At 37.4% G+C, this 23,861-nt stretch overlaps 1 protein-coding gene across 6 annotated transcripts in view; it reads right to left on the reverse strand.

Annotated features, from left to right (window-relative positions):
- POLQ (DNA polymerase theta) overlaps nt 1–21,810 on the reverse strand; it is a 124,189-nt gene extending 102,379 nt beyond the window's left edge. For 5 of the 6 annotated variants that reach the window (XR_007408035.1, XM_025475768.3, XM_049105506.1 and 2 more), the window contains exons 1-9: nt 21,504–21,810; nt 20,632–20,811; nt 17,977–18,107; nt 16,404–16,560; nt 14,672–14,780; nt 11,990–12,209; nt 9,156–9,303; nt 6,530–6,676; nt 3,702–3,914 (exon numbers count right to left, since the gene is read on the reverse strand). Coding sequence is in view for 5 of the 6 variants with exons in the window: in XM_025475768.3 (XP_025331553.3) it covers nt 3,702–3,914; nt 6,530–6,676; nt 9,156–9,303; nt 11,990–12,209; nt 14,672–14,780; nt 16,404–16,560; nt 17,977–18,107; nt 20,632–20,811; nt 21,504–21,681 (1,483 nt within the window). In the remaining variant the exon portion in view is untranslated. Of the gene's footprint in view, nt 1–3,701; nt 3,915–6,529; nt 6,677–9,155; nt 9,304–11,989; nt 12,210–14,671; nt 14,781–16,403; nt 16,561–17,104; nt 17,205–17,976; nt 18,113–20,631; nt 20,812–21,503 lie in introns of those variants that run through there. The other variant, XM_049105507.1, reaches the window with a different exon arrangement.
- Between the last annotated feature and the right edge of the window lie 2,051 nt (nt 21,811–23,861).

Raw genomic sequence — 23,861 nt, forward strand, 5'->3', positions numbered from 1 at the left:
TTTGGGGCAGCCCGGGTGGCTCAGCGGTTCAGCGCCGCCTTCAGCCCAAGCCCAGGGCCTGATCCTGGAGACCCGGGATCAAGTCCCACGTCGGGATCCCTGCATGAAGCCTGCTTCTCCCTTTGCCTGTGTCTCTGCCTCTTTCTCTCTCTAGGTGTGTGTCTCTCATGAATAAATAAATAAAATCTTTAAAAAAAAAAAAAACAGAAAGAGCTCTTTGTCCTCACCCTGCGTGCCTAGAAGCAAGACATAAATTTCTCTTTGTGAAGATGTTCTCTTTATCACTTACCACTGTACACAGAAAGTGAGCACCAAGATGGATTTACATAAACCTTACTAAATAATCTTTAACCTCCATTAGATTCTGGTCTATTTACCTTCGCACAATTTACCACCCTTAGAAGCCCAAATCCCTTTTCCTTTGACTTGTCACTTCTCAATTCTGTCTCCTTTTATTAAAAGGGTGTAATATCCCTAACATCTAACTGCTTCTTTGGGTCTTCACTATTCTTCTATAAAGGCCTCTGTGTATGCAAAAAAAAATGAAAATATTAATAGTTAATAAAATATGTAGGCCTTGGGCAGCTCGGGTGGCTCAGCAGTTTAGTGCTGCCTTCAGCCCAGAGTGTGACCCTCAAGACCAGGGATCGAGTCCCACATTAGGCTCCCTGCGTGGAGCCTGCTTCTCCCTCTGCCTGTGTCTGTTCCTCTCTCTCTGTTCCTCTCTCTCTCTCTCTCTCTCTCTGTCTCTCATGAATAAATAAAATCTTAAAAAAATATATATATAGGCCTTCTCTCCTATTAACCTGTTGTCAGTTTAATTTGTAGGTACTAGCCATAGAACCTAAGCAGGCACAGAAAGTTTTTTTTCCTTCCATACAGAACTATTCTTACTTAATAATAATAATAATAATAATAGAGGTATTAATAATAATATAGGTATTTTGAAAGCTATAAAGGAAAATACAAATTACTATTAGCTGCACATGATAATATGAATTCAAAAATATTACAGAAACCTAGAAATTACATTATAACATTTACTAATCTAAACACTTCAGGTTATTGTCACAATCAAATGAATAAAAATATGTGATAGCACTTATACATTATAAACATATACAAATATACAATTTATACAAATATAAACTACTATTACAGCCACCACAATTAGAGAAAACCATATTTTTTCACAAGTGAATCTAATAGTAGGGGAAAGGAAGTAAGATGTTCCAGGGGCAAAAGGAAGGCCACTTGCATTAAATAAACTAAAAGTGGCCTTGTGGTGGAGTATACTAACCATTCTGGGCAGAGAGAAAATGCTGCTTTCCTAATACTGACTGCCAAATTGAGGACCAAGACAGGATAAAGATAAGGGACTATGATTTTGATGACTATTGATTATTTATCCCAGATATTATTACAAAAAGATAAGTGTCATCAAACAAAACAACAAAAAACAGGTGAATAAAATTTATCACCTGGCTCTTGGAAGCACTATAAATTATCCCAGCATAAGACAAAAAGTTATCTACAAAAATGTATCAACTAGCAAAGTAAACACCAGTTTGGGCTGTTCAAACCACTTTCAGGTTTTGATTCTTCAACAAAATGGACAACCCTTTTTCAGGATGAGCAAGGTTTATGAAAATCCCCAAATTAATGCCAATATATATATAGTCCAGGTTCCTGCTGCCACACGTCTGAGGTAATTGTATCCATACCACAATAGAGAAGTCAATTAAAATCAAATCAATTATTACTATTTAACTTGCAAATCACTATTTTTGCACAAAGCACCAACCTCTTAAACTGGAAGGATCCAGGAATTCGATAGAAATATTAAAGTATCACCTAAATAAAACACCATTAACTGTCTAGAAAATATTAAGATCTTTTAAAAAATGCAGAAAGTTTACAAAGATGCTACACAATTCAAAAAGCATGACCAAGTACGCATATCTTTGTAATTGACATGAAACACTATATTCACACATTCCCTATTGTTGGAAGTTCTGAGCAAGCCATTTGCCATCCCGAAATGGAGCATTACCCAAAGTCAAAATCTCAGAAGTTTCTAAGACCTCAAAAACAAAGTTATTGTGGTATATTTTAGTTTTGTTTAAATGTTACCTGATTTGAAGCTCAATAATTTGACTAGGGCACCAACCTTCCAATTATTCTTCCCCATGAGAAAGAGAAGTACAAGCTAAGAATGCAATGAGGCAAATAAAATGTCCCTATCTTCTACCTTAGAGACCCTCTGACCCTAAAAGAAAGGGAGCTGTGTGAAATGAACTTAGACGTCACTCTCCGAAGTTGCAAGTCTACTAGGAGATCAGAGTTGGGGGAAGGCCAGAGGGAAGTCAGAGGAAAGCAAGTAGGAATAGGGAGTGTTTTAGTCTCTTTCCCCAACCTTCCTTAAACGCATGTAACATGCATATTTTATAAGTAAAGTAAGAAAGGCAGGATAAACTTCTTTGATGCCAATAATAGGGGAAATCCAAGGCGTTGGGAGTTTTTTTTAATCATTAGAATTTTTAGGGCTTAAAAGAGAGGCAAACCAATGATTACAGATAGATGATTCATTCATCTGTTACTGGGGATGAGACAGCCAGCCATTCTTTCATTTTTCCTTTAATAAAACCTCTACATGTTAGTTGGACATATGGCCTTCCTTGCAATTGGAGAATGCAATTGTGTGATAAGTTCGGGCTGACTGTATATGAGGAGAAATATTTTGTGCAACTCCTGGGAAGTGCCCTTAAAGGGTAGGATGTGCCCTTTACTCCCTCATCTCCCCTTCCTAATGGCTGAAATGAAGTTATGATGACAGAGACAAGTTATTCTAAAAGTCACTTCCTCTGATACTATCCAGCTTTTTGTGCCCAGAACATCCCATTTATTTTCCCATTAAGATCTTCCCTTTTCTCCTAGTACCCTAATTTCTCTTCAGCAGCCACAGAATTGTTTATTTAGCATATAGTATAATATTGGAATCAATAAACTACATCCCAGAGAAGACAAAATGACAGAGAATGTTCCTCCATAAGTTCTTTCATGTTAAAAGACTTGTAACAATTTTGTCACACCCAGAATAATGTACCAGGTTAAAAACAGTATTTGCTGCTATCTTGATATTTAATTCAAACAAACCTCTTCCTCATTGCTTAAGATAAAACTGTCTGGTTTGTGGTAAGATTATCATTACTTGTTGACGCAAAAAACTAAAAAGGTATTTTCAGAACCAGCACCAATATATAGAGAAAAGATGGTATGTAAAGTTCCTATTTTCAAACTGTGAGAGCACTTCCCAACTCTTAGCCTAAGACCCCCTATTTGAAATCTTAGACCAGGCACCTAAGCAGAACTAAAAATCCATGAAAATTACTCCCTTCATTAGCACTAAATAGATTATACTAAAAATTAAAAATCATCTTCTAGCTAATGTGTAAGTCATTTTGACTAGCATAATACTGAGTCATTTTACTGTATATAAAAGTACATCTTAATTCTACATTAGTAGAAAATCAATGGTTGATAATGTATGAAAATTATAACTTACATGCATTACAAATACTAAGTAAATCAAAAAGAAATGCAGCCTGTTAAGAAATGAATTGTGAGGTACTAGTCAAATTTCAAATAGATGCATACTGTCCTTCAGCAATGCTATTACAATTAAATTCAAACTCACTTACCTACTGTGTCTACCCCTTTTCTGCCAGCACGACCAACCATCTGCTTATAAGTAAGAATATCTAGAGGTTGACCACCGAAAATAGGAGTCCGAATAATTACACGACGTGCTGGTAGGTTCACCCCTGATGAAAGAGTAGAAGTTGCTGCCAAAACCCGAATCTGACCTTGACGGAAGGCTCCTTCAATGATATCCCTCTCCTCAAAAGTAAGACCTAACAAAAGGAAGTTACAATAACATACGTTTACTAATGAATATGTGAATTAATGAATATAGCAAAAATACTGTACTTGATCACTGTCAATCTACTATAAGCATATCTATTATAAGCCTCTAAAGATTTGTTCAAGCTATTGTTAGGACTATAAACAAAGAAGTCACCATGATCTATCTTTTTAAGAGTATAATCTGCCAATCTCTTATCTCATCTTCTAGACTAGGGGGTGACAAACGTTTTCTTAAATATTTTAGGCTTTGCTGGACAGATAGACTCTACTGCAACTATCAACCCTACCACTATCACATGAAAGCAGCCACAGGCATGATTGTGTTCCAGTACAACTTTATTCACAAAAATAGATGGTGTGCTGGATTTGACCAACAGATTGTAGTTTGCTGACTCCTGCTCTAGACGATTAAGTCACTGAGGGTAGAGACATACCTTATGCATCACACTGTCATCAGGGCCTATCCAACAGAGTGGTCAGGCAGTTCTGACACAAATAAATGCTAAAGAATAATTACATGAGTAAATGAAGAATAGCATATAGAATATATACTTTTCTGGCTTATTTTTATTTTATTTAAAAAATCAAAAGATCAAAAGGACTGAGGCTCTAGTTTGTAATTTAAGTGACAGGTCATCTTATTAGTATGGATCATAAGTTATACACCATATAAATATTCTTCTGTATGCTTGTATGTGTATACATACATATACTTATATTTTAAAATGTATTCATTGGGATCCCTGGGTGGCGCAGCGGTTTGGCGCCTGCCTTTGGCCCGGGGCGCGATCTTGGAGACCCAGGATCAAATCCCACATCGGGCTCCCTGCATGGAGCCTGCTTCTCTCTCTGCCTGTGTCTCTGCCTCTCTGTCTCTCTCTGTGTGACTATCATGAGTAAATAAATAAAATCTTTAAAAAACAATGTATTCATGTATACATAATAAAAATTTTAAATAAATTGAAAAGGTCAAATTCCTAATTTTAGAAACTGTATTTTTTTTCTTTTCCAATTTTTATTTAAATCCTAGTTAGTTAACATATAGTATAATATTGGTTTCAGGCGCAGAATTTAGTGATTTATCACCCACATACAACATGCAGTGGTCATCATAACAAGTGCCCTCCTTAATGCCTATCACTCATCCAGCCCATCCCCACCCACCTCCATCCATCAACCTCCCTCCATCAACACTGTTGGTTCTCCATGTTTAATTAAGTCTCTTATGGTTTGCTTCCCTCTCTTTTTTTTTCCTTTCCCTATGTTCATCTGTTTTCCTTCTTAAATTCCACATATCAGTGATATCAAATAGTATTTGTCTTTCTCTATCTTATTTCGCTTAACATAATACACTCTAGCTCCAACTACATCATTGCAAGTGGTGAGATTTCATTATTTTTTATGGCTAAGTAATATTCCATTGTATATATACCATAACTTCTTGATCTTTTCATCAGTTGATTGACATCTGCATCTCTATCAACAATGCAAGAAGGTTCCCCTTCCTATGCATCCTCACCAACATCTGTTGTTTCCTGTGTTGTTAATTTTAGCCATTCTGATAGGTGTGACGTGGTATCTCACTGTGGTTTTCATTTGCATTTCCCTGATGTTGAGTGATGTTGAGCACCTTTTCAGGCGTCTGCTGGCCATCATCTGTATGCCTTCTCTGGAAAAATATCTATTCATGTCTTCTGTCCATTTCTTTACTATATTATTTGTTTTATTAGGTGTTAAGTCCTTTAGATTTTGGATACTAACCTCTTATCAGATATGTAATTTGCAAATATCTTCTACCATTCCAAGTTGCCTTTTAGTTTTGTTGATTGTTTCCTTCACTGTGCAGAAGCTTTTTATTTTGATGAAGTCCCAAAATTCATTTTTGCTTTTGTTTCCCTTGCCTCCAGAGACATGCCTAGTAAGAAGTTGCTATGGCCGAGATCAAAGAGGTTACTACCTATGTTCTTCCCTAGGATTTTGATGGCATTCTGTCTCACGTTTAGGTCTTTCATCTGTTTTGAGTTTATTTTTGTGTATGGTGCAAGAAAGTGATCCAGTAGAAACTATATATTCTTAATCATATCCCCAGCACATATGATCATGGACAGACCACTCTCCAAAAGAAGTTATCTAATTCAGTAACTACATAATCCTTGTAATTTTGACAATCAAATGATTTTTAAGCATTTCTAGCCTTCTCAAAATACAATTTGACAACTTCTAAAATTAATTTTTTATATATTTGATATATTTGTAAGTATATTTCAATACCCTGTAAGATAAAAAGAAAGTAGCATAGAATTACAGTAGCAAGTACCTGTCTAACCTAAATTTTAAGGAAACAAAGTATAGAAAGGTAACAATTTTAGGGTTCACTTCCTCAGTTGTACAAAAAAAAGGCTTCATCTAGTATACATATACTATACAGTTAAGTAAACCAAATGTGTTTTACTCTTATTTAATCTTAATCACACGCTTCTTAAAATGAAATTGAAGAGCATGAAGGGTGGTTGAGAAGATATTAAATGCACACAAATATAAAAATGAAATTATGAAGATGTCTGGAGGGGGCTTCTTAATAACAGATTATAAATATGGATACCTGCATGATGAAATGCTACTCCCCATGGTATAGTTTTTTGTAATACAGAGTCCAGTCCCGAAGGTGAACGTTTTAACTGATCCATCACTTCTAGGAGACCCTTTTGTTCCAATACCACCGGAGGAAGTTCAGATGATCTTACCAATCCTGTCACCAAAAAAATAACAGCACTATTTACCTCTGCCTGGACCTCTTTAAGTGCTATCTGCCTTAGTCATAATAGAGCTAAATATTAAGGCAATGGTTCTAAAACTACTATATATAATAATTAGCAGGACATCTTTTAAAAATATTTATGCCTGACTCTCATTCCTAGACATTATGGTGCAATAGGATGCAACCTGGACATAAGGAATTTTAAAATCTCCCCAGATGATTCTAACGTGCACCAAAGTTTAGGAAGACTCTATTATGGTGAGACCAAACCCACAAGAGGGGATCAAAGGATACAGCTGAGGAAAGAGATTACAAATACTACTACTCAGAGCCTAAAAATCAAAATCCTTACTCAAAGTGTGTCCCACCAAGCAGCAGTGTCAGAACCACCTAGGAGCCTATTTCTTTATGACAGTTTTTCTAGCCCCCCTGCCATCCATGTGGTAATTAATTGCCCATTCATTACCTTCTGTTTTTGCCTCTCTGTGTAAACTGCCCCTCTAGTAAGAATTCAACTTTTTTAGATGCAAGAATTATGTTTTCTTTAAGGAATTTCCCAAACTCAGATTTTTGAACTAGTAAGCTTCTCATCAGATATATTTTTAAGAGATCTTATATATTTTTAAAAATACTTTAGGTAAACTTTTTAAAAAATTTTAAGGACCCACAGAGTTACCAATGTTTTATTATGCTAAGGACAATTTAAAATTTTTTAAAACCTCCATTTATCATTTATTTCAAAAGAAAAGTCATTTAAAAAAAAGTCATTTTAACATAAAAAAATTTGTAGGAATAATTTCAGAATTTATACTTCAGCTTTACAAAAAATGCACTGTCTTGTCTCTATTTTTCTGGTGAAAATTTCATCATAGCCCAGGATCCAGTCCATGAACTAGGATTTGGGAATAAATCAGATTTGCTATAAATCAGAATAACAGAATCTCTAACAAAGAAGATAAAAATAATGTTTCTGGTTATTAAAGGAATTTAACATATTATAGTACAATGTAAGGAATATAAATGGCACAGTATAGAAAACATCAATTAGGAGGGAAATAAAAAAGGTATTATAATGTTGGACTAGAACCTATTAAATATAAACCTCAAGCAAAGTTTATTTATTGGAGCTAAGCTTGGGGTATCTATCACTTGTCCTCAGGATTCCAGTAGCATAATGAAGTCATAAAATATTATTCCTTTTACCAGAACTGGTTGGTTTCTGTCTTCCCAACATTTATCTGGGACCCAAGGGACTGTAGACTAGCAAAAGTTGTGAGGGAACAGTGCTCATCCTAGAATCGGTAAAATATAAACTAACAGTTACAGCCATACACTACATCACTACTCAGCAATAAAAAACAAATTGATAAATATAACAACTTGGGTGAATCTTAAAAATACCAGGCTGAAAGAAGCCAAACATACAACATGTGTACATACTATATGATTTCATTTATATGAAATTCTTAGAAAAGGCACAACTAATCTAGAGTAACAGAAAACAGGTCAGTTGACCTGGGGCTCAGAATATAGAGATCGATAGCTAAAGAGCAAAGATCACATTTTAGAGTGATAGAAATGTTTTGTATGTTCATTATAGTGGGGGTTAAACAAGTGTACACAAATTACACACTTCAAATGGGTACATTTTACTATACATAAATTAAACCTCAATAAATGTGTTTATATACATACACATGTATATGTGTGTGATTTTTTTTTTTAAGATTTTATTTATTTATTCATGAGAGACACAGAGAGTGAGAGAGAGGCAGAGACACAGGCAGAGGCAGAAGCAGGCTCCATGCAGGGAGCCCGACGTGGGACTCGATCCCGCATCTCCAGGATCACACCCTGGGCCGAAGGTGGTGCTAAACTGCTGAGCCACCCAGGCTGCCCTATGTATGTGATTCTTTTTCAGAGTTTGGAAATACAAAGAGAGATACATCCGATTTCTTCAGGAAAATGTATATGTGAAGCTTTATATACAATTTAGGGGCTTCAAAGATTAATCTCTCAAAAGCCCATCGATCCTAGATGAAGAATCTTAGTATGTACCTGTATAAATGCAGCGTATTAGAAATCTTTTCTTTTGTTTTTTAAAGATTTCACTTATTTATTCATGAGAGACAGAGAGAGAGAGAGAAGCAGAGACATAGGCAGAGGGAGAAGCAAGTTCTGATCCCTGGTTCTGGGGATCACACCCTGAGACAAAGGCAAACTCAATTGCTGAGCCACCCAGGTATCCCAGTATTTTAAAAATCTTAAGGTTAGCCTGAGTGTATGTATACACTGTCTATAATGAGAATAAAAAGAGAATTAGTCACAAAACCACAGTTTTGTAAAGGAGTGTCCAGTGGGCAGGTGGCACAATGATCAAAAAGAGCCATGCTTTATTTATGTAATCATTAACATCACTTTCAAGCAAATGTACTGAGTATAGAAGCTTTCATTTCCATCAGTAACTTACCCGTGGCTTGATGGTGTAGATTATAAAATTCACAGGCAATGATATCTGCCAACTTCTCACACCATTTCTTTGATGGACAGAAAATTAATACTGAATGGTTATCACAAATGGTCTCATAACATAAACTAACAACATGGTCCTCATCTCCCTAAAAAAGAAGGAGAAACAGTCACTCTACTGGTTCTTTTTTTTTTTTAAGATTTTATTTATTTGACAGAGAGAGAGAGCACACAAGTAGGTGAAGTGGAAGGCAGAGGGAAAGGGAGAAGCAGACTCCCTGCTGAGCAAGGAGCCCTATGCGATGTGGTGCTCAACCCCAAGACCCTGAGATCATGACCTGAGCTGAAGGCAGATGCTCAACTGACTGTGCCACCCAGGTGCCCCCCTACTGGCCCTTTCAAAACATTTTCACATCAGTCACTCCTTTTGCTTCATGGGGAAGGTTTTTTCCTACCAAAAGGCATAATAAAAATCAGTTACAAAGTCAATAACAAAGAAAAAACGAGAAAAAAAGAAATAAACTTCCTTAAAATGCAAGGTGAAAAGGAAATATTTTCTATTCTCAACTAGTATTTATTGACTTCCATCCCTCAGCCAATGGGGATACAATGGTAAGCAAAAGAAAGTCAAGGTCCTATCTTTAAGGGGGTTAAGGTCTCACTAGAGAAACACACTAAAGTACAAAACAAATCAATGTAAAATACAATTATTAGAGGTACTATAAAAGAATTTTATGATGTGTCAAAGCCTCATACGTAACATCAACTTGACAGGAAAAACCAAAGAAAGGTTTCTCTGGAAAAATTAATCAGCTGAGATGTGAAGAAGAGGACGCATTATTTCTTTTTTTTTTAATTTTTTAAATTTTTTAATATTTTTTTATTGGAGTTTGATTTATCAACATATAGCATAACACCCAGGGCTCATCCCGTCAAGTGTCCCCCTCAGTGCTCATCACCCAGTCACCCCCGCCCACTTCCCTTTCCACCACCCCTTGTTCATTTCCCAGAGTTAGGGGTCTCAGGAGGCATTATTTCACTGAAAGGTAACTGGCAGACAGAGGAAAAACCTCAGGCGGAACAAAGCATATATAAATGCCCAGTGATAGTCCAGTGAGCTCTCAAAACTGGAAGAGGTGTTTAACTGGTTTAATTAATTCATCCATCCATTCATTCAATAAACAAACATTTACTATGTATCAGATATTGTCCCAGATACTGGGGATAAAGAATAAGAGTAGAAAAAAAGCTCTGCCCTCAGAATGTTACTATGCTAGTAGGAAGGGATAGATAATAACAAAAACAAGTAAAACACAAAGAAATCTTTAAAAATAATAAAAAGAAAAAGAAAATGGAAAATAGGGGCCAGGAATGTGAGGACACTATAATTTAGATAAGGTGGCCAGGAAGGTCTCAGAAAAGGACTTTGAGTAAAGGTCCAAAGGTGAAAGATTAAACCATACTGATGCCTGGGGGGAAAGCATTCCAGAAAGAAAGAACCTGAAGTGGAAGATTCTTGGCATATTATGAAACAGCAAAGAAGCTGTGAAGGGAATGAGAAGGAAAGCAGTAGGTGAGGTCAGAGCACTAAGGGGGTGGGGACAGATCATGTAGGGTCTTATAGGCTACCAAAAAGAGGCTGGCTTTCAATCCAAATGCAACAAGGAACCATTTCAAGTGTGGGAAGATAATGGTTATGTGTTCTGATGTTCATGTTAAATAGATCACTAGCTCCTGATTTAAGCAAAGACTGAAAAGGGAGAAGGTAGGAAGCAGAGAACTCAATTAAGAGACTATTTCAATACTCCAGGTAAGAACTGAAAGTGATACAAACAGGGTGGAGGCATAGACATAGCAACAGAAAAAGATTAACAGAAGAGTAAATCAATATGTTTACATATATATATGTAAAACATATATATATATGCATATATAACATATATATATCTCTCTACTGAGGTACCAAGGCACAGTATGGTGATATTTGGGGTACAGAGCAAAGCAATGGAATAAGATTCCATGCCAGACATACAGAGGCTACAAATGCCTATCTATGAGAGAACTGAAACACATGAATTTATTCCTGTTCCCAGCTCCAGCTGTTACCATATTCAGAGGCACAGCTCTACACAAAAGAGATGCCCCACTCCACAGATGAGTCAGTTTTTTAACATCAGCATTGAAGAATGAAACTTAAAAAATACTGTGAACTGAAATTTTTTAAGTGTATTTATGGGAGTGTGAGGGAATTTATCATTCATCAAGCACTTCCTAGATACCAGACAATTTTTTAAAACCATTCTTCATTCTTACAATAAGTATCACATCCCATTGTACAGATGAAGATAATATATTCAGACAGGTTTTGTGATTCAACTAACATTGGCCATATCAAGTATCCCTATTATATATCAGAGGTAGCTCTGACTCCAAAAATGTTCTTCTCCTTTACTATATAGTATACCTACTACTTAACAAAGGTTAATTTTCCACATCAGTGTTTAGTGTAAACTAAGCCATAAGGAATCTTTTTCCAGTTAAAAAGAAAAATCTACAAAATTAGGTATTTTTTATTATTTATGTTATCTTTCAGTATACCTATTAGAAATGACAATCATTTAAATTGAAGGCACAACTACGTTTCTTCTCGCACCATCACCACCAATTATTTAAGATGAAACCATTACCTTAATATTAACAATCCTAATGGATACGTAAGGCATATTCAACTACTTTCCACCCCTAGTTTATGTAACTCAAAAAAAATATTAACTTGCTAGAAAATGCAATCAAATACAAAGTACTGGGAGTAGTGATGTAAAAATACCGACTTACCTTTACTTGCAGATTGGGCTGAAATTCCCTCACAAGTTTCATTGAAGAGTCATATATAGAATTTCCAATTTTTACGGACTCTAACAGTGGTACAGGACGAAAGTTGGTGTGGTAGAGTTCAGCATTCAACCAGGAAGCCACAATCTCCAAATTGGGAAGAGTAGCACTCATGCCAACAATCTGCACGGCATTAGATAGAGGACTGGCTAAATCTGCCTGGCTGTGAAAAACAAATGAAAATGATGTTCAAAGATATTTAGTATTAATTACAAATAGTGAGCTACCAATATTCTTGGTCATGTCCTTGGGAATATACACTCATACACTTTTAAGGTATATACTTAGAAGTAAGATTATTGGGTTATAGATCATCTTCAATTTTACTGACGTCAAGCTGTTTTCCAAAGAGATTGTACCAAAGTATCTCCATAATCCATAATGTGTTTTGTTGTTCCATATCTTGTTACCACTTAGTATTGCTAATCTTTTTAATGTCAGCCATTTTGGAGGGTGTATGGTACTATCTCTTTGAAGAAGTAGTTTACATTGCCTGGATTACTAATGGGATTAAGCATCATTTCATGTTTATGGACCATTTGGATACCATGTTACAAATGCCTGTTGAAGGTGCTTGCCAATTGATACTATGGGTTTTTTCTTCCTGATTTGTAGAATTATTTGAATGTTCCAGATAATAACTTTCCTCTTTCATTAATTTTTGCTCTTGTCTTTATTACTTCTTTCTTTCTACTTTCTGTGGCATTATTTTACTACTCTATGTTCTTGAGATGAATAATACATTGTCAGTCTCTCTTCTTCAGTAATATATGCATTTTATACTATTAATTCCCTTTCAAACCATACCTGCATTTCACAAGTTTTGTTACGAGATATACTTTCAATTCAAACTATCTTCCAATTTCTACTGCAATTACTTTTTTGACCCCAAAATGTAAAAATGTATTTCTCAATTCCCAGTGGACATTTTCTAGTTATGCCTCTCCTATATTTATTTCTAGTTTAATTCCATTTTTCAGAGACTATATTTTAAGTGACTTAAATCCTTTAAAATATATTGCTTTATGGCCCAGTGTGTAGTGAAGTTTTACTATGTTCAATGAAAAGAACATATATTCTGCTTCTATTTGATAATTCTCCTACGTACATCCATTAAGTCAAATTTGCTAGTTGCATCAATCATATTTTCTATATTGCTACTGATTTGGTATATAAACAATTATCTCCATGCTTTCACATATACTGAAAAAGATATGTTAAATCTCCCTAAAGCGAAACGTAAGAGCTTCCAGATTGAAAGAATCCATTGAGCAATCAGCATAATGAAGGAAAATAGAACACCAAGACACATCAGTGTGAAATTTCACAACACTGAGAAAGAAAAGGAGCCCCTAAAAACTCCGAGAGAATTAAAAAATTTTATATGGGCAAAGGATAAGCAAAGTGCTGGATTTCTCAATAGTAACAAGAGAATGAAGTAATGTCTTAAAAACTTTAAAGAAGAAAGATATAAAATCTTGACTTCTATATCTGAACAATATGAAATAATTATAAGACATTTCAGGCATGCAAACTTTCAAAAATTATGCATAATAGACTATATACTAAAATGAAGTGGAACTTCCTGGAAGATTTCACCACCAAAATGAGGAAGTAAATCAAGAAAAAAGCATACTATTCAAAAAAGGGGGACTCTGACTCAGGTAAAAAGCAATAGAAATGAATGATAATGATAAAGATCCTAAAATAAGTGCTGTGCAGCACATGCATGCAGTTCATGCACCTATCCCAATTAGAAAAACTCAGAAGGCTTTTAGAGAAATTTCAAGATCAATTTGGTAAAACAGCAAATGTGTTAGAACATACTGGATGGAGATTTACGTAAGTGGGATCAATCAGTGAAAAGGACATAAAAAAAATCAAGCCATCAAACAAAGACATTTATTAATTTCAGAGAAAACAAAAGCTATTTAGAAAGTAAAAGTAATCATAATATACTACATGGCTCAGCTGGCAAAGGCATTTTATAGTTATAACAGTATAACACTAAATATTGATCTGAACAAAGTCACGACATAACAGTATTTGAAGAAGCGATGATGGTGAGAGGACAAAGAGAGATTATGGAGTCAGGTGGGGGAAGATTGGGTTGGATGAGTAATGAATTTTAAAAAGAGCTAGACCTTCATCTTTCATAGTAAGTAATCAAATATGTGTAAAAGTAAAAACTCAAGTGGCTATATTCAGAGATAACACTGTAAATAAATTTTTTTAAAAGCTGTAAGAGTTTATTTATTTATTTATATTTTTTTGTAAGAGTTTAAAGTAGTTGCCTCTGGGAAGGGGGTGATGAAGAACTGCTATTTTTCAAAATTATCCTTGACTGCTGCAATAGAATGATGTATAATTGACAAAAACTCAATTTTTAAAATTTTATCATAAAAGTAGTGATCAGAAATTTTAAAATGTTTACAAAATCATCTAAAATCACTCTCAGCCTTAAGTGCTTCTTTCAGAACAAAAATGAACTGCTGTACATGCATTTGTTCTAAGTAAGTATTACTCTTCTTCTTTAATTCATATTTACTTTTCATATGCATTTTTGCTAAGGTTTTAACACAAGTTAGAATCTCAGGGACTCAGGAACTTATTTCAGGTACTCACCAAGATGCTGACTTGTGAGTAATATAGCAAATCTTAGTGAGCAAAAGTTCCAGCAGGTACCCTCGGTGAGAGTCTCCCAGCATATGCAATTCATCCACAACCACCATTCCTAAAGAGATTGTCCAGATACTAGGTTTTACAAAATTTCACAATTTCAAGAAATTTTTTTTTAAACTCAGTATCTTATATAGTAAGAAGCTATCATTACTACAATATATTACAAGTGGTAGAAATTTCTAACCATAAAACAAGAATCAGATTTCACATAACAGACAATCCTTTTTCAAGACATTTCAGGCACCATACGTGGTCCTACTATAAGGTAGTCTGGATCTAAAAATCCATGATTAGCTAACTTAGAGGAAACTGCCTCTCATTAATATCTGAGTAATGGCAACCTTGTAGAAATATAGTACAATGAGATATCAAACACATCTATGATAGTTATTCAGTGTACTGACTTTTCTATGAGGGAAAAAGCCAGGGTAACCATACTGATCCTTTGCTTAGAAAAACAAAATCAAATCAACAAGAAAGAAATGATTTTAAGAGATGTTTTTGTTTGATGATGATAGGCTAGTGAGTCACCCTACGACAAAACAGGAGTATGTTTTGTATACCAGATTCCCCTTTCCACTACTTGGGAGACTCAAACTAGTCTGTGCACTTGGAATAGTGCCCAAGAATTACTGAAAATTTAATGCCAACCAATGTCTTCTTCAAACACAGTCATAAGATCATGGTTTTTACAGGCACTGGTATCCCCCCGACAAATCGTCCCCACCTAAATCAAGGTCTTTCAGACCTATATCCTAATGGCACATGATGCTCCTTTTCCTCATCAGTAAGCTCAAAATCATATGGCATGATAAGTTATTTCAGAGTTTATTCACCCAGTCATTCAAAAAAATTCTGTGCAGATACTGTGCTAGGTATATTGAATATCACCCTTAATAAGATTTTATTGCAATCCTCAAGATATTTGAAATCCAACAGGGTCACAGGTAGTAAGAAAATTCTGATTTGAACTGATGAATGTGATTTCTCTAAGTTTTAGAGAGCAAAGCCATGTCTTACTAATCTTTGGTTTCATTCCCTACTCCTACCCTACCCAACTTTACCATTTAAGCCCACCAGATTCCAGTAAGTAGCTAACTGATATTCTTGCTGCTTCTGTTGTTGCTACAACCATTCTCTTCCTGTTGCTACCTCTACATAGACTTTCCTAAGTAGTAAAAAATAAATAAATAAAGCATTAAGATAGAAAATCTTCCTACAGTCTCAAACTCAAATGTCAGCTTCTATAGCTCCATACCATTTCCCTGATAAATGGTAACCTCCTAGGAAAGGCCAAATCTACATACTAGCACCAGAATATGATAACGAACACACAAACATACTAACTGCATGTGGCAGAACCAGCCCCAGCATTCTTCCCTCTATTCTTGGTAGTTTAGACAGAAAAGAAGCAATGAGAGATGACTTGAGGGCTCAAGGATATCCTCTGTGTTTTGTAAAGTGTAAACATATAGGGAAATAGTCAGTAACAGGAAGTAGGACATAAAACTTTTTTTTAAAATACAGAGTTCCTAACATTACAGATGCCAATTCTCAACGCATAAGTAGATGACAGACACTAAGAAAAAAAAATGGGACATATAGAAATTATAACAGCTCCACTCCATGAAAAAATAGCAACAGAAAATATCTGTTTGCTTCCTACTTTTCTTACCCAATAGATCCATCTTATTTTCCTCAATGAGGCGATTGATCAGACCATTGGCTCTCTCAATTGTGCAGACAGCAATATCCAAAGAAGAGAAATGCCCTGTTGGAGAGGTACTGCCCATATAACCATCCACATTTATTCCTATTTCCTGAAACAGACTCTGAATTGAGTAAAAAGGAAAAATTTTGAAATTCATAAATTGTAGATTGGTTCTATCCCAGAACACAGACATAAGTTTCTAAAGATATTTATTAGATTACTGTTGGTTGTTCCTAGCAACCCTAAAAGGTAACCCTAAAAGAACCCCCTGGTTCTTTTTAGAATCATATACTAAAAATATGAAGTTTAGAACTGACAAAACTCAGGACAGAGATTTTCTGTTAAGACAGAGTCAAATACAAGTATGCCATTTTAACAATAGCACTAATAAAGCAGTTTCAAGAGTTATAGAAATTAAAATTGGAAAAAACTACCATAAACACTAAATTTTTAATCTAATAAACATGCAGGAAATTAGTTCCTTTTTCAAACACAAAAATAACACTTTAAGAAACAAATTTATATTTCATGAAAAAAATTTCTCATTATCCCCACAATTTTTTTTATACAGTGGAAGTTTTCATAAGTCAAATGCAGTGGGACCTTGATTTTAATTTTCCTTTTTTTTTTTTTTTTTTTTTTAGTTTAACTTGTAACTAACATACCTTCTCAATAAAAAGGATCCTTTCATCATTACTTTGGTCTAAGTTGAGAGGATGTTACCATGTAGGACCAGCTTTGTTGGCTATTTGGCCTCTGAAATAACTGTTAAAAAGATTTATAGAACCATAGAACTTTAGAGCTGTTCATTCAATAAAATGTTTCTGAGTGTTATTGAGTTAACCCAAAGTATTAGGGTTAAAATCCTCATTTTTACCAATGAAAATACTGAGGTCCAGGAGATTATGTGCCTGGTCTGAAGACATAGTTAATGGCAAAACTGGGACTAGAACCCAGATTTTTTTGGACTATCAGTACAATTGTTTTGCCATTCCAACACACTTTTTCACTGTGTGAAATCACAATGGTAAATGTATTCTATTTAATGAAACACTGTATTTGTAAAAATGCTTTAAAAACCAGCGAGTATCACACAAATGAAAAATGTTATTATTCATCTTTGCAGAAAAATAGGCCATAGGCCTTAAGCTTTACCTAAGCACCAATGGATCTTATTCTTCCCTTAACTACTCCCAAATAGCCCTCACTTAGAATAGGATGTTTCCTTAAATACTCTCTCCTTTCCATGCTTACTCTAACCCTACTATTCAGTTAAAACGCTGATTCTTAATGTATATGTTTATATACTAATTGAAGTATTCTGTTTGCTTCCTAAGGAAAAGTTCATAAACTTTAACACAATTTTCAATTACTCGTTTGATTTGATGACTCTTTCTCCTTTACACGATAATAAAGTTTCCCTTCATAAATGGTCAACTTTTAAAGCTACTTCGGGATGCAAGAGAAGAAACTTTTGCTAACACAGCTGCCAATAATAGGTACTATCACAACAATGTTCTTAGTATGAAAACATTACCTGAAGATAGTATTTCTTCTCTTTAGCCACAGAGACAAAGGGCAAAATAAACAAAGCTTTCTTCCGCATTTCTAAAACCCGCTTCAACATAAGTAATTCAGCAACGAGAGTCTTCCCAGCACTTGTAGGAGCTAAAACATGTTATTCCACAAGGTTACCACAAGAAGTAATATTTGACACACTGCATTAATAAATGTTTTAAACTATATCCAGTAACCACAGAGCCTTCAAGTAACCTATCATTAAGGCCCCTACTAGCATCTGAAAACTTTATTCACTTAAACGCCCGACTTCAAACCAGCGCTATAGATAGCCTCCCACTGAAAACAGAGAATAAACAAATCCTTTCATGAACAATAAATAATGAATACTAAGTCCCTAGCTTGTATCTAACAATTAAATACTGAATGTTTAAAAGCCCTGCTTTGAGGAAGGAGATAAACAAGCTTAATATATTGTGGTAGGAACTATGATAAAAGTTGAGGCAGAGGAGCTATAACGTAGTTTATGGAAAGGAAACACAATTTACAAGAAGGGAAGGGGAAGGAATGCCAAGCAAAAGTATCAGCATGTGCAAAGGCCTGGAGGAAAGCCTGGTACATTCAAAGGCCAGTAATTTAGAAAGCTTGAAATAAAACCAGGGGGAGTTAAGAGAAGAAATGTGAACATGTCACCTGAAAAAGAATTTTATAATTCCATGACATAAGGAGTTTAGAATTTAGCCTGAAAGCAGTGTAGAGTGACTAGTGAGTTTTATGAAAAGGAGTGGCAAGATCATATTTGTACTTCATAAAGACAACTCTGCGTGCAGGGGCAGAACAAAACCAGAGAGAAAATATAAACTATATATAAGGGACGCCTGGGTGGCTCAGTGGTTGAGCGTCTGCCTTTGGCTGAGGTTGTGATCCCGGGGTCCTGGGATCAAGTCCCACATTGGACTCCCCAAAGGGAACCTGCTTTTCTCCCTCTGCCTGTGACTCTATGTCTCTCATGAATAAATAAATACAATCTTAAAAATTAAATAAATAAAATAGTTATAAGGCTGTTGCATAATCTAGAAGATATTGATATAACCCACAAGAAAAAAGGAGGGAATGATAATCTAGGCAGTGCACCTAAAAAGATATTTGTGTGGCTCAGTCAGTGAGGCCTCCAATTCTTGATGTCTGCTCAGGTAATGAGCTCTAGGTCGTGAGACTGAGCCCCTGTCAGACTCTACACTCAAAGAGGAATCTGCTTCTCTCTCCCTCTTCCTCTGCTCCTACCCCTGCTCCCAAGCATGTGCTCTTTCTCTCTCAAATGAAAAATCTTAAGAAAAAAAAAAAAACAAAAAACAAGATATCTGGGATAATACACATTGGACTTAGTGAGTAATGTAAGCCGGTGACCAGAGGATGAATGGTGCTCAGGTTCTGGTTTAAGCAGTTGAAATGGTCAGGCCATTCTACCACTGACACCAGTTAGCACCTACTATGTACTTTCTACATGCCAAGAACTGTTCTAAGCACTCTCCCATGCTTTCTATTAATACGCTCTCTATGAATTACCACAGGCAGCAAGTGTTACAGTTTTCAAACCCAAGCAATCTGACTTCACAGCCTGAACCCTTATACCTAAGGATAACTGTCTATTTGCTGAGCCATAACGAAAAATCTGGATGACTCACAACTTCAGAAAAAACTGATGAAAAGTGCATCTTATCAAAAGATAAGTTCCAAAGTCAGTACAGTAAAAAGGTTAAAAAGTATGAATTTTGTTAGAGTTGACCTCGAAAGCCTATAGAAGTCTTCTCTAAGGTAAATTATGGTTTCATGTATACAACCCTGTATAAGCAGGTCAATGTATAAATATATAATGTAGAATGTTCAAATATTGTAAAGCACAACTAAGATCAATTGGAAGAAGAGCAGATTTCTATCTCCCTTGCAACTTCATCCTGGGACATGTCTGTTGAGAGGAATGGCAAGCAGAACAGCTCTCTTTAAATTGTGTTTGGGCAGCGGTTTAGCCCCGCCTTCGGCCCAGGGCGTGGTCCTGGAGACCTGGGATCGAGTCCCACGTCGGGCTCCCTGCATGGAGCCTGCTTCTCCCCCTGCCTGTGTCTGTGCTTCTCTCTCTTTCTCCCCCCTGCTTCTCCCTCTGCCTGTGTCTGTGCTTCTCTCTCTCTCTCTCTGTCTCTCATGAATAAGTAAAATAAATAATAAATTTCGTTTTTGCTCCCCACTCCCACCAATATAATGGAATTTTGCATAATCTTAACATGCATACGATGAGACTCTATTTTTCAGATTTTAAGACTTTCTCTAGTTATAAAGTACTGTTTCATCCGCTTTTTAAAACCACCTCCTAACTACTACCTTTTAAACTACTTAACTGGGATCCCTGGGTGGCGCAGCGGTTTGGCGCCTGCCTTTGGCCCAGGGCGCGATCCTGAAGATTCAGGATCGAATCCCACGTCGGGCTCCCGGTGCATGGAGCCTGCATCTCCCTCTGCCTGTGTCTCTGCCTCTCTCTCTCTCACTGTGTGCCTATCATAAGTAAATAAAAAGTATAAAAATAAAAAAATAAATAAACTACTTAACTACCTCCAGAGTATCCTTTAATATTCATGCCTTTAAAAATAGTACAGAAATTAATCTGCACAAACTTGAATACCTGAATAGACCAAATTCTTTCCTTCCAGCACTTGTCCAAGCAAAAGGCACTCTGCCTGCCACTCAAACATCCTTTTTACGCCGTAACTGTGATACTTCTCCAGCACCGCTACGGGCAGTCCCCAGTTGGCCAACAGCAGCTGGTCTGTTCCATCGTCAGCAACCGTCTGCCTGCATTCCCCTTTCAGGAAAGGAAAAGGTAATTAATAGTTGAACCTGGCAGCCCGGGTGGCCCAGCGGTTTGGCGCCGCCTTCAGCCCGGGGTGTGATCCTGGAGACCCGGGATCGAGTCCCACGTCTGGCTCCCTGCATGGAGCTTGCTTCTCCCTCTGCCTGTGTCTCTGCCTCTGTGCGTGTGTGTGTGTGTGTGTGTGTGTGTGTGTGTGTGTGTCTGTCATGAATAAATAAAATAATAAAATCTTAAAAAAAAAAAAACTAAAAAAGAAAATAGTTGAACCTAATTCTAATATAGGACTTCGGCGGTCAGTCTTCCACTGTATTCTGAAATACCTCCGTGTGGGGCCGAGGCCAGATAACGCAGATGGTGACATAAAGCACTTCCAATGGAGGGATCTGCAAGGAGCACCGGGCGCCATTAGGCGGGAGCCTCCCGGGCACACACACACAGGTGATGAGAGTTGGCCAACTAGGAAGTCGTCTCCGTAGAGCTCCAAAGACCCACACGACGCTTGAATAGCATCACCGGGCTGTCGCCCACTACGCACGTCCATAGCCTAACTTAGAGACCGGCCGCAGCAGGCCAGTCACAAGCCGGGAACGGGGGTAGACGCCCAGGGGGCTGTGCAATCACGCAAGCCGCGGACGGTAACCGCTAGCCCTGCGGCCCGCGGCCCCGGGAGGGCCCGGGAGTACCTGCAGCTGCGGCCAGCCGCCCGCGGTCCCTGCAGCGGCGTCCCAGGCCCGGGGGTGGGCTGAGCACCGGTCCGCGGGGGGCCAGGAGGCCGTCACTGCCGTCACCGCCGCTCCCAGACACGGAGTCCGAGCCTGAGGCTGAACGCCGCCGCTTCCCACTCCGGCGCGGAGGGTTCATCGCGAAGTCTTCTTGGCGATTCAGGGAAAGCGACAGCCGCAGCGTCCTCCCGCTCCGGAGCAACCCGGCCCCGCGGCAGGTGCGGCCGCCATCTTCCCGCCACGGCTTTCAAACTCCGGCCTCCCAGCCCACGCCGGAACCATAGAGCGCTCGGGGCTGAGAGTCCCCTGAGAACCATAGAGTCGTGGGGAAGGAGCGGCCCTCGCCGGCGTCTCGGACCTCCCGCCTGTCGCCTTGTTGGCAGGTGGGCCCGGGATGCGCCTAGAACGAGGGACGCGGACCGAGCCGGGGGGCGGACGGCTCTGTAGGTATGGCCCGAACTTGTCATCAGCCTGGCCTAAGCACCTTCTTTTTTGTCCATTTCTGGTTTGAATAGCAAGATTTGCTGACTCCATACAATGCGTTGCCCGTAATAGGTAGCTCAGGGATGTGACTCTTCTTAACGTATTGGTATTTAAAATATATATATATATATATATATATATATTGCAGATTATGGTGCAAATCCCCACAGCACAAGTCTGGGAGATAGCATTTGGGAATTAATTCTGCGAAAAAACGAGGGTCTTCATTTTTAAAATGTTTTCGAATGGCAATGTTCTAAAAATTCCACAAGATGGAGACATTGCTCCGTGGAGTAAACATTTTTCCTCGTCCTCTTTTATGCGGTTTTCCTGCGTTCTTCGACCATTTATTGAGCACCTTCTGTGTACTGGCCATCAGGGTAGATGGAAGGGAAATGGCATGAAATGGGTCCTGCTCTCAAAGGGAAAGAATAGGGACGCCCGGGTGGCTCAGTGGTTGGCGCACCTGCCTTTGGCCCAGGGCGTGACCCCGGGGTCCCGGGATCGAGGCCCACGTCGGGCTCCCTGCATGGAGCCTGCTTCTCCCTCTCTCTGTGTGTCTCTCATGAATAAATAAATAAAATCTTTAATTTTTTTTTAAAAAAAGAGAAAGAATATAGAGAAGGAGACACATTAATAATTTTAAATTGTACTAGTAGTGTTCAGGCAGAAATGAACACTGAGATCAAGGGAGAGTGAGGACTCCTAATTTACATTGTAGTCGTGCAAGAACTTTCTGAGATGCAGTACAGCATACAAGTCAAGAGTGCAAATCTGGAGCCAACAGGCCGGGTTTGAAGACTTAATAGCTGTATGATTTTGGGCAACTTGCTTAAGCCCTTTGTGCTTCCTTTCTTGTGTGTATATGATAGGCATAATATAGTATACCACGTAGTTATTAATAATATTAATAATAACAGTGAGCCATGTGACTTACTAAATAAGTCATTATGTATAGAGTGCATTAGAACAGTGCCCTCCACATAATAATTACTATTGGAAGGAAGTGATATTTAAACGTTCTAATATTGCTTCCCATGTAAATCTTGCATCTTAAGGGAAAATAAACTAAAAAAAAAATCTCACAGATCTCACACTATTTTTTTTTATGATAGTCACAGAGAGAAAGAGGCAGAGACATAGGCAGAGGGAGAAGCAGGCTCCATGCAGGGAGCCTGACGTGGGATTCGATCCCGGGTCTCCAGGATCGCACCCTGGGCCAAAGGCAGGCGCCAAAGCGCTGCTCCACCCAGGGATCCCTCACACTATTTTTATTAGGTGAACTATGATCAAATGAGGAACATAATTAGGAATAAAATGTAAGGAATAGTTACTGTCATCCCAGTAAGAAGTCTAGAGAATATTTTCAAATTTACAGTTTATTTCAAACATGCAACATCTGTTTCTAATTAAAAAAAAAACAACTCAGAAAAGTAGAGAAAAGAAAGCTACTTTTCCAAAATATTTTAAAATTTTGTTATGGTAACAGATATTGTAATAATCAATGCTACTATGCCAGAAGTATTCCCCATCTTTTAATTGTGTCTGAGCTTGTGTTCCTTGGGATTTTATTTTTATTTGTAATTCTTCAAGATCTGAGTTAAAATCTTCCAGAGGGGATGCCTGGCTGACATAGTTGGTGGAACATGTGACTCTTGATCTCCCAGTCATGAGTTTGAGCCCCACTGTGTTTACTTAAAAATAAGGGTTTATTTAAAATAAATAAATAAAGTCTTCCAGAAAAAAAAATATTTGCACATATTTCTGCCAGTTACCTGGGAGACGTACCAATTCTGGGCCACTTTAATCTCTGAGTTGATGTTTTGTAAAGATAAA

This window comes from Canis lupus, chromosome 33 (genome assembly GCF_003254725.2).
Source record: "Canis lupus dingo isolate Sandy chromosome 33, ASM325472v2, whole genome shotgun sequence".
In the NCBI taxonomy this organism is placed as follows: domain Eukaryota; kingdom Metazoa; phylum Chordata; class Mammalia; order Carnivora; family Canidae; genus Canis; species Canis lupus.